Consider the following 14,421-nt stretch of genomic DNA (forward strand, 5'->3'; position numbering starts at 1 on the left):
TTCTGTGGCAATATATATACTGATGAACTCTGGGCATTAATAGGTTTTTACCTGGAAATATGTAAATAAATCTCTGAAAATCTGTGAACACAGGAGTAAGCATCTGCGATGGGACAAGGACAAACTCAAGAAATTGAAACGAGAAGCTGAGACAGGTGTGGAAGAGAACAGCACCCACACCCAAACTATATAAACTTTGCCCACACCCACCCACCATGATAGCTGAACCCCAACTGACAGTCTAGTACTAAACTGGCAGGTAAGCAGGCTGGATGGCAGGCAGGTATGGAAGCACAAACTCTTCCTACTGATGGCACTTGTGAAGCTGGTGTGGAAGTGGGTAAAACGTTACTCACTTGCAATTAGTTGAGAGATCTAAATTTTTGATGTTATCGAACAAAGTGCCTAACTGCTTGCCTTCCTACGTATCTGTCTGCCTGCCTGCCTGCCATACCACCTTCTTGCCTTTCTGCCTGCCTACCATCCAGGCAGCATACCTGTCTACTGGCTAACTTCACTTTCAGTTCATTATTACTTCACTTTCCGTGTATCACTTCCATAACAAAGTGTTCAGCAACTTATATATGAAAAGGAATGCAAATTAAAAATCAAGAACAATGATATAATGCTTTATCTACATCCTCCAAAATGATTTGTAAATCTACTTTTCCACTAGTGATTAACCTCATGTTTAATCTGTTAAATTCAGGACAGGAATGTGGATCAATCTAACAGTATATAGGCTATATCACTTTATAAAGATTAACATGTATAACATGGAGTAGCAATATCTAGAGGTTTTCAGTGTTATCAATAACTTTACAATGGCAAGTAAACTTCTAAATACAGTGGGATCACAAAGTACGTGAGTGGATGGGCGGTCCTGGTCCTTGCACCCTGTGAATACATAATCTTATGGGAAAAATTACATATGGGCGGTACCCCCTCGTACCTTGGCATTTTTTGATCCTTAGAGAAATAATAAAGAGAAAAATTTTCAGACATACACTATAGATATAGCTACAATAACAAAAATATGGTCGGTCACCTTAACAAAACAGTAGACAACAGGCCAGATGGACTTCATACAAGGGTTCCAAGGCGCAGCAACACACTCAGAGTGCCCCAGCTGCCGCCTCGGCCACACCACGCTTGTTAAATGGTTGCCAGTGTTGTATTATTCCAGGCTTTGACGATGAAATTTACGGCCTTTCGAATGTTACATTTCTTCCAGAATGCAGCAACAGTCATTATGGTGGAGGTTGCAGGTGTGCCAGGTGAAGCAGGTGGGGCTGTGGAGATGGAGTGGGAGGTGGCTGGTGAGATAGGTGAGGCAATGGAGGTGGAGGGGATGGCGACGGGCCAGTCAGGGGAGGTGGTGAGGGGAGGATCCTCCATCTCCTCGCTACTGCTCACATTTTTGGCAGTTTCCTTCATCTCTCCTTGTTTGTCTGTTTCATTCCTCATCTTGTAATGGACGTATTGGCAGTTTAACAACTTGGCATTTGTAAAATAACCGTCATTCAAGTGAATCCAAACATTATTATAGAAACTGGGTATCTCTTCTAACTTACCGTTATTGCAGAAAAAGTTACTGTCGAAGTCATTATTGGCGAGATCTTACTGTAGACTCCTCTTGAGCACCTTCCCCACAAGCCTCTGCCACGATGGGCGCAGCGAGCGGGGAGGGGGGTCGCATAGTCTAGGAAAATAGTGGTTATGGGCCACTCCTTGCCTCTGCCTCGCGTATTGTGGGCTAAACTCGCACATTCAAAGTTTTATGGACATGATTTTTGGTCACTCGCATACTATGCAATCTGCGCACTGTGATCATGCGTACTGTGCGAGTGAACTGTACAAAAATTGTAAAGCTATTCATGAACACTTTCCGACTTTGCTTAAAGGTAATAACTATTAACCTTAATTAAAACATGCAGTTAAAAAAAGTTATACAATACGGAACATATGGGTATCATATCATCCTAATTTTTAACTTTCCATGACCATGGAGTGGGGCATGATTCACAATATGAAAGAAAAAACTCAGCAATGAAAAGAATATTAAGAGACAATGGCCCTAGTTAACATACAATCCTTCTAAATAAACCTTCAAAATGTTCAGTTCCATCCCAGACTTTCATCCACAGTGCACTTCATAAATACATGTGAGGAAAAAGCCAATGATAAATTTTATTCTGATATAGCCATAAAGCTGTAATTACCTGCTTCTTCTAATATATTTCATACAGCTTAGGAAAACACCCAGGTAGTATATAAATTAACCCGAGAACAACGAATTACATTCCAAAATGCCCAGTGCTCAGTTGCAACTTACATCACAGAAGTTCTGTCATAAATATTTTCTGTGCTTTGTTTTGGCAGAAACTCTGGTCAGTTGTTCAACTATAATTCAAAAGGTGGCATCTAATTTACCTTACCATACACAAACATACCCTCTTTCATTCTGTAACCCTAAAATTGGTTTTCAATTTTTTTTTATTTTTTATTATATATATATTTTTTTTTTGTGCCATGGAACTGCGACTTAGATATCCAGAGCACCTAAACTACAGCAACAATGATCTAAAAATTTAAGAACATATACTTCATCACATTCCCTATCAATCTGCATGACCTAAAGAGGAATTCTAGAATCTTCAAAAATTTGTGTTCATAAGAGGTCCCCCTTGAATCCTAATGGCACTTAATGGGCTACTGAAGGCTGTATCTAACCCATATAGTTCAACCAGTCCCTCCTGAGCACAGGAAAATCATCTGGAACTCTCAAGTTTAAATAAGAAAGATGCCCTCAGGCTGACCAGGCCTCTTCAATACTTTTTTTTTTTTTTTTTTTTTTTTTTAAACATTCATTCAATTAGGAGAGGATCTCTCACACTGAACGAGTGAAAGAAACATGAATCTAACTTCTCCATTCTGAAAAGCTTCTCTAAAGCCTGAGTAAAATCGTCTGGAGAAATCACAAATGAAATAAAAATTGATGTTCTCAGGTTGAACATATTAAAGAGGCATCAGTCATTACTTTCTGGCATTGTACAATGCCATCCTCTGCTGACCCTACTCCTACTTCACTGACATTGTGATGCTGCCTGAGTGGGTAAAGAGACCCCAGTAATTTCTTTTACATCATCTGGCTCACTGTCAGTTTCTTCTACAACACCTGATTTGTCAATTTCTCCTACATCACGTGTCTCCTCAATGACTTCCACATCCATCCCTGCATCCGCAACTTCCTTAATATCTGTTTCACCAATAATTAAAATTTCTGGTGGTTTAGGAAGGCTAGTCATCCTCCCAGCAGCTATGACATCATTATTTTGCGCTGGTGCCACAGTTTCTTCACATACAATATCATCATCTCCATTTAAAGTGGCAGTTTCTTCTCCAGCTGCCTGTGGAGTAGGTTCACCCTTGTCTGGGGCAGGGCTTCTGACTCTGGTGTCTGTGGCCCAGGTACTGAAACAGAACAGCTATAGAAAATACAAGTATACATTAACTGTAAAGTGTATTGGTGTAATGTTATGTGGGGATGCCCAATATCCACTTATTTCATTTAGTGTTTTTTTTTTCTTTTTCCCCTCCAAGGAAGGAGGAACCATGGACTAGAAGCGGGAAAGACTGTTCCCTCCAAGAAAAAATCAAAAACATGATAACAGACCCGATTCAAGATCCATTAATTTCGAGATGCCTGGACACGCTGCGTTTGAAAGACTGGAGGTCAAAGACAATAGGAAATATACACAGAGGAAGACAGTTCTAGAGCTGACCTTGTTGCATACATGAAGGACTGGGAGTAACAGCTAACTCATGCATTAGAGCCAGACAGAAAAGTGATGGGAGTTTGTTGCTAGACGGGTGCTACATGTGGTGGAGGGATGCAAGCAGACAGTTCAAAGAAGCAGTTACCATTTATGTGGCAACAGAAAAGATTTACAGAAGCAGCAGTGTGGCAGAGACAGAGGTTGAAGGGAACCAGTAGGATGAGGAGAGTTAATGAGATGAAAAGCCTTTGACTCCACACTGTTGAGACGAGCTGTATGTGGGGAGCCTCCCCACACCTAAGCGTTATACTCTACAAAGGGGTGAATAAGACTTCTGTATATAGTCAGTAACTGTGCGGAGGTAAAGATGGCACGGAGTCAGCTTAGCACACCTAAACTCTTGGATGCAGATTTTACAAGAAGGGTAACACGAGCTTTCCAAGATAAATCCCGAGAGAATAAGACCTCGCGTCTGTTCAATGATGATGCAAGACTGAGTTAGATACTGTTAAAAATTTGAGGATACTCCTGTGAGAGATAGCTTGAAAGATGTAAGAACTGAATTTCTGATGTATTAAAAACAAGATTTCTTTTTCCCAATAAAAGATATGAGCCAAGTCAGATATTAGGTGTGCCATAGCCTCGTCCCTTGTCTGCTGAAGTACCTGCTGAGATGGACACTGCAAGAAGTGAATGGAAAGGAGGAGGGTGGAGTCATCAGCATAAGAGTGGATAGGGTTAGATGTTCAGCTTCGAATGTCAATGATGATCAGAAAGAAGACAGTCATTATAGGACAGAGCCCTGCGGAACACCACTATTGATAGCTCTAGAAGAAGAATGGTGGCTGTTAACAACAGCAGATATAGAACAACAAGAAAGAAAGCTGGAGATGAGGCCACAGATAGATGGGTAGAAACCATAAAAGGGAAGTCTTTGAATTAAAAATTTGTCAGATTTGATCAAAAGCCTCTGAAATGTCAAGTGCACTGACAAAGCTTTCACCAAAGTCCCAAAAGGATGATGGCCAAGAGTCTGAAAGGAAGCTGAGAAGATCGCCAGTGGAGCGTCCCTGGCGGAACCCATTCTGACAATCGGACAGGAAAGGTGTTTTAATTTTTTTAAAGAACAGATTTAAAAACTTTTGAAATGTTAAAGCAAGTGGGTGATAGTCTGAGGGCTTGAAATGGTCACCCCTCTTTGGGACAGATGGAATGAAAGCCAACTTCCAGCAAGAAGGAAAAGTAAAGTTGACGGACAAAAGGCACCTAGGCAGGGTGCAAGCACAGAAGCACAGTTCTTGAGGACAACAGGAGGGACTCCATCTGGCCCATACGCCTTGTTAGAAAACACATCAACTGCCTAGCCTCGGGCTCCTATGCTCCTCATGGGGCAATGTAGGACTGGATGATGGATGGATGGATGGATATATATACCGTATATATATATAAAGAATGATGACGCAGGGAGTAGGCTGTAGCACCAGCCAACCAGGGTGGTACTCCCAAGCGGAATGGGAATGCTGGTGATAGGGAGAGCTGGAGCTCTGACCATCCGCCTTTGCAACCTTTTCAGTAACATGGAGAGTAGACCAGCATACTCTCCCAAATACTTCCTCTATCTCATGCACTACCCTACATGCGCTTTACGTATCACACAACGTATCCCATTACGTCACAAGGGCTGATGCCAGTAAGGGCATACGGTTACAAAACTATGCCCCTGCTACCTAGTGGCAGACCTATTGAGGGGAGGCATGACGAGGACTCCGTCAGCATAGATTTTGGGGCTGGGATGGGATGTGATGGGGTTTGAGCCTGTGCTAGAGGGTACAGGGCCGCTTCCGCCCAATAGAGAGGGGCCCAAACCTGGAAGCACCGCCCTATAAGGCTGCCCTAACAGTGGGTGTATAACGGCGGGGCAGTTACAGTGCCCAGGTGCTCTTGGAGGGTGTCCCCGCAGCTGTCCTGGCAGGTTCCCCAAGGCCACTACCACAGCCACTGGTCATGGCTGACGGGCTACGGGTCCCAGGTCCCATGCCTGGACTTGGGAATGTGCAAGTGGATTGGGTCTGTGATCAGTCTCTCCCTGTTATTTTTACCCATTATGCTGAAAATGAAGCGGAATCAGAGCAGGCCTGAGGAATGTAAACTGCCCGAGGGAATCAGATTGGCAACATGGAATGTGGGAAGTTTGAGGGATAAAGCAAGGACAGTGGTTGAGGCATTGAGTAGGAAGAGCATGGACACTGGATATGTGCAAGAAGTCAGATATAGGGGAGGATCAACCTACTGCCAGGAGGGATTGTTGTTACAAGTTATTTTGGCAGGGGAAGGCAGATGGATATGATGGTGTGGGTGTGTTGGTTAAGGAAATGTGGTAGGTTGGGGCACTCACCATCCGTTCACTTGTCACCATCCATTCACTCAATGTAGTGCTGCTCTCGGGTGTCTGTCCTTTCCCCTCCTCCATCTTTCCTTCCATCCTCTTCTGTCTTTCTTTCCTTCATTCCTTCCTCATCCTTCTGCCTATGGGTGACTTTACACTTCATCTGCTGTCTTTCTTTCCTTCATTTTTTCCTCTTCCTTCTGCCTATGGGTGACTCTACACTGAGTGGCAAGCCAAACAGTTTCCTGTACACCAGGAAACTATTTACTACCCTGGGTGGTAACCATTTAACCAAATTTTGGCACCTGGTGGTTTAGTGGGTAATTACAATGCTCCATCGGATTGAGCTGGTGAAGGTTTATGTCCAAGGGGTGGGTGGGGTTTACTGCTTATGTATTGCCACTCAGGGATGAGTGAGGCTGGTCACTATCATCTCAAATGTCAGGACCAACTTGCCTGGCCCCCCGGGTTCCTACGTTCCTCATGGGGCAACGTAGGATTGGATGATGAATGAATGAAAATGTACTGGGAGTCAGTGAAAGGATAATAGTAGTGATACATTTGTTCAGTGGGATAATGTTTTCATTTATATCGGTGTATGGTCAACAGGCTGGCTTGGATGAGACAGAGAACGAAAGATTCTGAGACAACTTAATACATGTAGTATGTGGTATGAGGATGATGAGATTGTAGAGTTGGGAGGGGACATAAATGGTCATGTAGGTAGAGCAGCTCAAGGATATGAAGAAGTACATGGGGGATGTGCATAAGGTACAAGGAATGAAGATGGGGAAAGGACACTTAAGTTTGGGGAGGCAATGAACAAGATTCTGTACAACACACATTTTAGGAAAAGAGAAAGTTGATTACATACGCCTCTGAGGGCAGATGCGGCCAGATAAACTATTTTCTGGTCAGGAGGGCTGACAGGAAGTTAGTGAGGGATGTTAAAGTTACAGGGAGTGAGAAGTGTGTGCAGCAACACAAGTTATTGATATGTAATATGGTGCTTAAGGAGTGGGTGATGAAAAAATGGACCTACAGTATGCACCTATGGGGAAAATACGGAAGTTGAAAAACCATGTAGCAAGAGATGCCTTCTATAGCGAGATGAGTAGAAAGGTGGCTGAACAAAGAGCTGTTGACAAAAAGTGTTAATGAACAGTACAAAGCTCTCAAGAGCAACCTCATCAGAGTTACTGATACAGTGTGTGGATGGACAAGGGGCCCACCAGGAACTAGAGCAACTCGGTGGTGGGATGAGGGGATAGAAGCTCAGTTACAGAGAAAAGGAGGACTTCCTAGGAATGGAAATGGAGTGGTAACAAAGAGGAATACTTAGCTGCCAAGTGTAGGGCTAGAAAAGAGGTTTACAGGGCAAAGTCTGAGTCTCAAAGACTTTTATTTTATAACCTACATAGTGTGGAAGGGAAGAATATGATATTTCAAGTGACAAATCTGATGAAGAGGGAAAGCAGGGTTATCACAGGTGAGCAGCGTGTGAAGAATGATGAAGGAAAGGTAGTGGTGAACAATGGAGATATTAAAGGTGCCTGAAGAGACCATTACAACCAGTTGTAGGATGAGGAGTTTGGCTGGGACAGGGAAGGTTTGGCACCAGGAGATCCAGTGTTTGGCCCTTGGCCTTTCATTGACACTGCTATTGTGAGCAGGGCAATAAGCAGGATGCAGGTGGGGAAGTCAGCAGGTGTGCCTGGGTTGACTGCTGAAATGATGAAAGCCTCGAAAGATATGAGAATGGGGTTAGTCACTGACGGCAAATAAGATTATATAAGAGTGTGTTGTCCCAGATGACTGGCCGAAGAGTGTAACTGTAAATGTGTACATGGAGATGTGTGATGTCCTGGAAAGAGGAAATTATACAGGAATAGTGGGCAATTAAGGCGCTCCAATCGGATTGAGCCAGGATAGGCTTATATCCAAGGGATGGTTGGGGTTTACTGTTCACGTAATGCCACTCAGGGATGAGTGAGGCTGGTCAATCTCATCTTAAATGTCAGGACCAACTTGCCTAGCCCCAGGCTTCTATGTTTCTCGTGGGGCAGCACTGGCTTAGACAATGAATGAATTAATAAAGCTTTGGGACTAGATAATGAAGGTAATGGAGAGAGTTCAGAAGGTATGACTAGAGAAAGAGTGAATATTGATGAGATGCTGTTTGGGTTTATGCCAGGCAAAAGAATCACTGATGCCATATTCATTGTTTGACAGCTTCAAGAAAAATACATAGGAAAGAAAAGTTATCTGTACTTTATTTCTGTTGATTTGGAGAAGGCCTTTGACAGAGTCCCTAGAGAGGTGGTGAACTAAGTAATGAGAAAGCTGGGGATCGTGGAGTGGCTGGTTAGGGTAGTTATTGCTATGTACATGGGTGCTCACACCCAGGTAAGGGTGAATGGAGATTGGAGTGATGAGTTTTCCATGAATGCTGGTGTGCATCAGAGGTCAGTCTTGAGCCCCTTGTTGTTTATCGTGGCACCTGAAGCCCTCTCACATGACTTCAGAAATGGACTCCCGTGGCAGATGTTATATGCCCATGATGACTGCAGAGAATGAGAGAGAGGTGGAGGAAAGATTTAGGAAGTGGAGAGATGGTATGGGGCACAAGGGCTTAAGAGTAAATGCAGATAAAACAAAAGTAATGACATCTACGGCTGGTGGCTGTACTGGGTGGCCATGTGAGATTTGCCACAAGGGCATGGAAAGTAATTCCATCTTGTGCAGCATTTGTGATAAGAGGGCACCTAAGAGATGTAGTGGTATCAAAGGTACAGCACTCTGTGAGATAATGCTGATTTCATGTGCATGGTATGTCAGGGAGAGCATGTGGAGATTGTCAGGCATGAAAGAACTGAGCCTGCTATGAGTGTCTTGAGGTTGTGGAAGAGTTTTGTTATTTGGGAGACATGTTATGTGCTGGAGGTTGGGCTGGAGTGTAATGCTGAATGGTAGTGAGACCTGGGCAATAAATGAAGAGTATATTTGAAGGCTCAAATGTCCAGAAATGACAGTGATTTAGTGGATGTGCGATGCATCCCTGCGTGCAAGACCTGGGGGGGCTGGGTTTATGATGGAAGAGTTGTGAGGTAGGATGGGACTGAAGCGTACTGGTGTTGTGATGAGGAGAAGTAGATTGAGGTGGTTTGAGCATGCGGAGAGGATGGGGGATGATAATTGGGTGCAGAAGACGAGAAGTGTTAATACTGGGGGTGGGGTTGCCTGGGGTAGACCGAGAAAGACGTGGGACGAGGTCCTTGAGTGTGACCTCAGGGTTAAGGGACTGAACAGGGAGGCTGCCATAGATCGTGCAGCATGGAGAGAAGCCATTAGGTGACCCAGGCCAATGCATGCAAGCATGTTGGAGCCTTCAAAAACGAAACAATATGAAACGATTACCCGTCTGTTTTCTTCCACTGTTTTCCCTGATTCCAGTTTTATTGTTGGTATATGGTAAGTATGCACATACATGAGCATACTGTATCTGTCTATCGCCATCTTACACATCAATATCCTTTATGAGAAGAGGGCAAAAGAGAATGGGGGTGTAACCAGTAGGCTGCTGTGCAAAACTTACAACAAAGCAGAAAAGTGGGAATGCAAATGAGTTGTGAACAGATGGTTTGGAAACGTCTCTGTTACAGCCACTTTGGATAATCTCCATGACCAGGTGTTGGAAAATAGTAACATACCAAGATACAGATAAGTGAAAAATGGTGAGCTTGAATCCACTTCTTTGCGAAGAAAGCTTACCTGTTGTCAAGTTTGAGTGCCGACTGTGAAAATGAAGCATCTGATACATCTGCCAAACTGCCAGTCACTTTTTCCACAACACCATTTTGAGCATTCTAAAAATTAAAAGAAAAAATATATTACTGTAATGCATAAAGTGTCTTCATTTCAGTGTCTAGTGAACTGTTCAAAAGGAAGAAAGCTATTCACATACAGATATGAGAACCCTCTTCAAGTATGAATAGAGAAGGAACTTGGATGAATATTACAGACAGTGGTATGATTCATCCATTACACATACAATTAAACTTCCCACATGCTATAATTTCTAGGGGTTGCTGGAATTATTGTTCATTTATGATAATGACACTTAGGAATTAGTGACTAGTCAGTCTTGTCTTATATGTCCAGACTGAAGAGCCTAGCCAAGGGCTCCTGTATTCCTCATGGGAAAACACAGGACTGAATGATGGATGGATGAATGAAAGTTACAAATTACTCAAGAGTTTCGATACTTTTCATGCTTGGAACCTTGGCTTACTCATGGTTTATAATGAGCTCCATGGATATAATTTTATAGTGTAAGTCCTTTTCCAACATGAGGGCCACCCATGTTTCCTTTTACCCCACATTCAATAAATTTTGTATTGGTGCAATTTCAGTCCACTATGTATTAACCCCTCTGGCTTGGACGCATCTCATGTGAGATGAGCAAGAATGTCTAGCACTGGTCAGAATCATAGCATAAAAGACATATCTGGACTAAAGAAAAGTTTCAATTCTAACAAATGCACCAAATGCCATAGGGATAGAAGTCAAATTAACATAGATGATACATCTCTGTGTCTGAACGACTGAATAAAAGACTATACCAAATTTGTGAAAAAACTAAATTGTCTTCACAAGGCAAAAAGAAACAAAAAACTATATATTCATCAGCTTAGCAGGCTTAGTACAGTATACTCTATCCACTTTAACTTTGCCTAAAACTGACATCTCCCCATCTTGTTTGGATGTAGCAAACATTAACATAAGAACATAGCACCAGTCATAAATCAGTGCTTCTGAAAGAATGTAAAGTCAAAGTATTTTCTTTTTATGCCATGCAACTATGAGAAATAAGCAGCAAAAGGATGAAACTTTTTACCAGGTTAAGATGAAAGAACAACAGTGTCTCTCACTTACCAATCATTTCTGAATATAGCTCATTCTGGTTCTAGTCTTGTTTAAGATAAATGAATGCACAATGTCAATACTTAACAGATATTAAAGACATACAATGAAATATTCAAGAAAGAGACGCTACAAAGTTTCCTCAATTAAAATGGATAAAGGCTCAAATGTTAAATCTACTCACCAGTTCTTCTATATTATCTTCAATTATAGCACCAAGATCTTCATCTTGTTCAGCTTCCTTGTGATCAATGGAATGGTTTTCCTTGCCATCTTCTTCCATCTTTTTATCCTGCACAAAAGAAAAGTATATAAAGTAGCTATAACAAAAGTATGCTACAGACAGTTTCCTACCTTTATCTTTCATATTGTCTAGATCCCATTTCTCCCCAACCTTAGATGGAATAAAAAAAAAAAAGGGGGGGGGGAAGGGGAAGATAATGATGATGACTAAGCAAAATGGCTGATTAACAACATAAATGGGCTGATATGTATGGGCGTGCACAAAAATTTTACACTTTACTTGCACCTTGGCAGTCAACAATATGATCTCTGTCTAACAAGGTACAGTACTGCCTACTTTCCATCAACGTGCTGCTATCCACCCCCACTACGAAATACTGTAACTTTGTTATCCTCATATTCACTCTCAAAATGCTAAATAGCATACCCTTCCTCTATTTATCTAAAGTCAGATGCCTTAATCCCAGAGGAAATGACGAAAAACAAATCACCCCCATGCTACCCTGTCATCTTCCATTAGGCTACCTTCCCTACAGCTCACACTAACCTCATTCACATATCTCTCCACTTCACCTCAGCCTCAGTCTTTCCCTCTCCCTCTTCCTTGCCACATCACTCTACCTTCCTCCACTTCCTAAATTTCTCCATAGCATCCTCTTTCCTATCATCAGTCACCACAAAGAGTCCTTGTTGTATGCCATTTCTTTTTTTGTTCCTTCTGCCACTGACTCCACAGAACTTTCAAGAAATAATAAAGAAATAATGAAGGAAGAATATGGACCTGAAAACCAATGACAATGCTTTCACCCTCTCAATTCAATGACGTATTTTTCATTTTGCTACCACCAGATTATTTTTTTTGGCTTTGGGGGAGATTCTGTTATAATGATGAGGTAATGAGGGCTACATCTAAATCTCTCTAGTTCAGTCTCTCTCCTAAGCTAAAAAAAAAAATCATGTGGAGATAGCTGTAATAAAGTAAAAAGAAATCCATCTGGTGTGAAAAGGTTAGCCCATTCATTCCAAAGACATATACTGTAGTAAGTCCTTGTTAAATTATTTATCATCTTTTTTTAACAATTATTGCTAGAGTACTAAGTTTTCTTTAAGTTAAAAAAAAAAAAAAAAAAAGCCTGTTAACCTGTAACAGGTGGATAACAATGTTTAATTTGGCCCAAGAGAGACGGAAAGCACTTATCTGACATGTTCATACAGTTTGTGGCTACTGCAGTGTATAGGTCACGCGACCTTTGCAGCATGTAGCTTTTTCATATAAAAAACGTCTCCATGTCAGCAAATTTGATGTTTGGGTCTGTGTATAAAAAGGTGTACAGTCATCCACTCACTTGATGTAGTGCTGCCTACTTCTTCCTTAGCCTTTGTCATTCTTTTTCTGTGCCTGCCCTCCTCTCTTCCTATTTCTCCCATCTTTCCTGTCACTTCTTGTTGCTTTTCTTTCCTTTACAGGTGGCTTTACATTGAGTGACAAGCCAAATGGTTTCCCGTAAGCCAAGAAATCATTTACAACGCTGGGTGGTAACCATGTAACCAAACCATATGTGCTCCCTGCGTGTCAACAAGTGGGTTGATGGAGGTTTAGTGCCCTTCCCCGTGAAACAAGTAACTCAAAGTCAAATGGCCACCCCTTCCGGGCTTATGGCGTCTGGGAATAGATAGGTAGATAGACAGTGTCCTTGCACAGTGAATGAGTTTATGGGCAGCAGACGAGCTCGTTCACTGTGAACAACGTATCTTATGGGAAAAATAGCATATGGGCGGCACCGCTCACTCAAAGTCCATTTTTTGAGCCAGAGAGATGTACTAAAGGGCACATTTCAAACACATACAGTACAAAAATATAAGATATAAAACACATGGTTATTTACCTTAAGTGGAGCAGATGGCAGTCCTGACTGACCTGAATACAAGTGGTTCCAAGGCAGGGAGATAAGGTGTCCCCGCCACATCACCTTCCTCTCCCTCGTTCCTGTCACCAGTCCTGCCCTCATCACTTGACTGAACCACTTCCCCATATGCCTCTACCTCATTCACCCCTCCCATAAAACCTTCAGAGTCCAAAGATGACACCACTGACATCATATCATTGTCTTCACCAGGAAGTGTAGCAGCAATGTGGAGGCAACTGTCTCCTGTTGTTCATGAGTTTGGTAGTAGTGTGTGATGAGTGTTTTTCTTATTGCTGACTTCCGTATTGTGCCTTTCAATGTAATAATGAAAAGTGGTTTCTACTCCACTGAGCACTTCCTGTGTCCTAAGGTACCTGGTTTAATTTGTCTTGACTCCTCTCAGAAAATCCACTGTCGCTAGAATTTTACCTATCTTCGACATGACAAATCTTCGTTCTCCATTGGATTCTGCTAAACAGGTTGCTCAGATCTGGCCTCTTGTGCGGCATCTACTAGGAGAGGGGAGGGTCATTCAATATGTGAGACGGCAGTTATGTCCTACTCTTTCCCCCGATTTTGTTCACTCAGGGTTCAACTCATTTATTATGGTTTTGTGGACCTGATTACCCCCTGCTCATTCACTAGGAGAATCATTTACTCTGCATACATTCACTGTGCAAGGGCACTGTATTTTGGCCTAAGAACTCAGAGAAAAAAAAAACATGTGCATGCCAGTTTGGAGTTCTTGTGCTGCTTGGATGGTAATGTGACCTTGGGAGTGGTAATGTGACCTTGGGAGTTGAGCTTAACTGAGACAGCAGTGGTGTGTTGCCCTGTGATGTTGCCACTAAACACTTTTTACCGCTGTGTTCCAATTCACTCTGCCAAGTGTTTTGCCGCTTATAATACTCAAACTGTGCACAGAAAGCTTCCCATGATATTCTACCATCAAACTCCTGAGGTTTCTTTTTAATTGGACCCCCATTATAGCCATGCACTTCACTGATTAGGCCGTCGGGCTACAGACAGATAGACAAATAGACCACTGGTTTGGGGCCTAAAAACTAAGGCATCATAATTAAGTCCAGGACTTAAAACTTCTGCATTCTGATTATTCAACCCTATAATGCTGCCTTCAGATGCTTGGGATCCATCAAGATTCACCATACACTGTCCATTCTTT

At 42.3% G+C, this 14,421-nt stretch overlaps 1 protein-coding gene across 2 annotated transcripts in view; it reads right to left on the reverse strand.

Annotated features, from left to right (window-relative positions):
* Positions 1-633: 633 nt before the first annotated feature.
* LOC145397821 (uncharacterized) overlaps positions 634-14,421 on the reverse strand; it is a 140,263-nt gene continuing 126,475 nt past the window's right edge. For both annotated transcript variants that reach the window (XM_080270850.1, XM_080270849.1), the window contains exons 14-16: positions 11,273-11,380; positions 9,937-10,031; positions 634-3,474 (exon numbers count right to left, since the gene is read on the reverse strand). In XM_080270850.1, coding sequence (XP_080126976.1) covers positions 3,087-3,474; positions 9,937-10,031; positions 11,273-11,380 — 591 coding nt within the window. In that variant the 3' untranslated portion in view covers positions 634-3,086. The remainder of the gene's footprint in view (positions 3,475-9,936; positions 10,032-11,272; positions 11,381-14,421) is intronic.

The sequence above is a fragment of the Coenobita brevimanus genome, chromosome 43 (assembly GCF_032717465.1).
Source record: "Coenobita brevimanus isolate Jiangsu-jjx chromosome 43, ASM3271746v2, whole genome shotgun sequence".
NCBI lineage: Eukaryota > Metazoa > Arthropoda > Malacostraca > Decapoda > Coenobitidae > Coenobita > Coenobita brevimanus.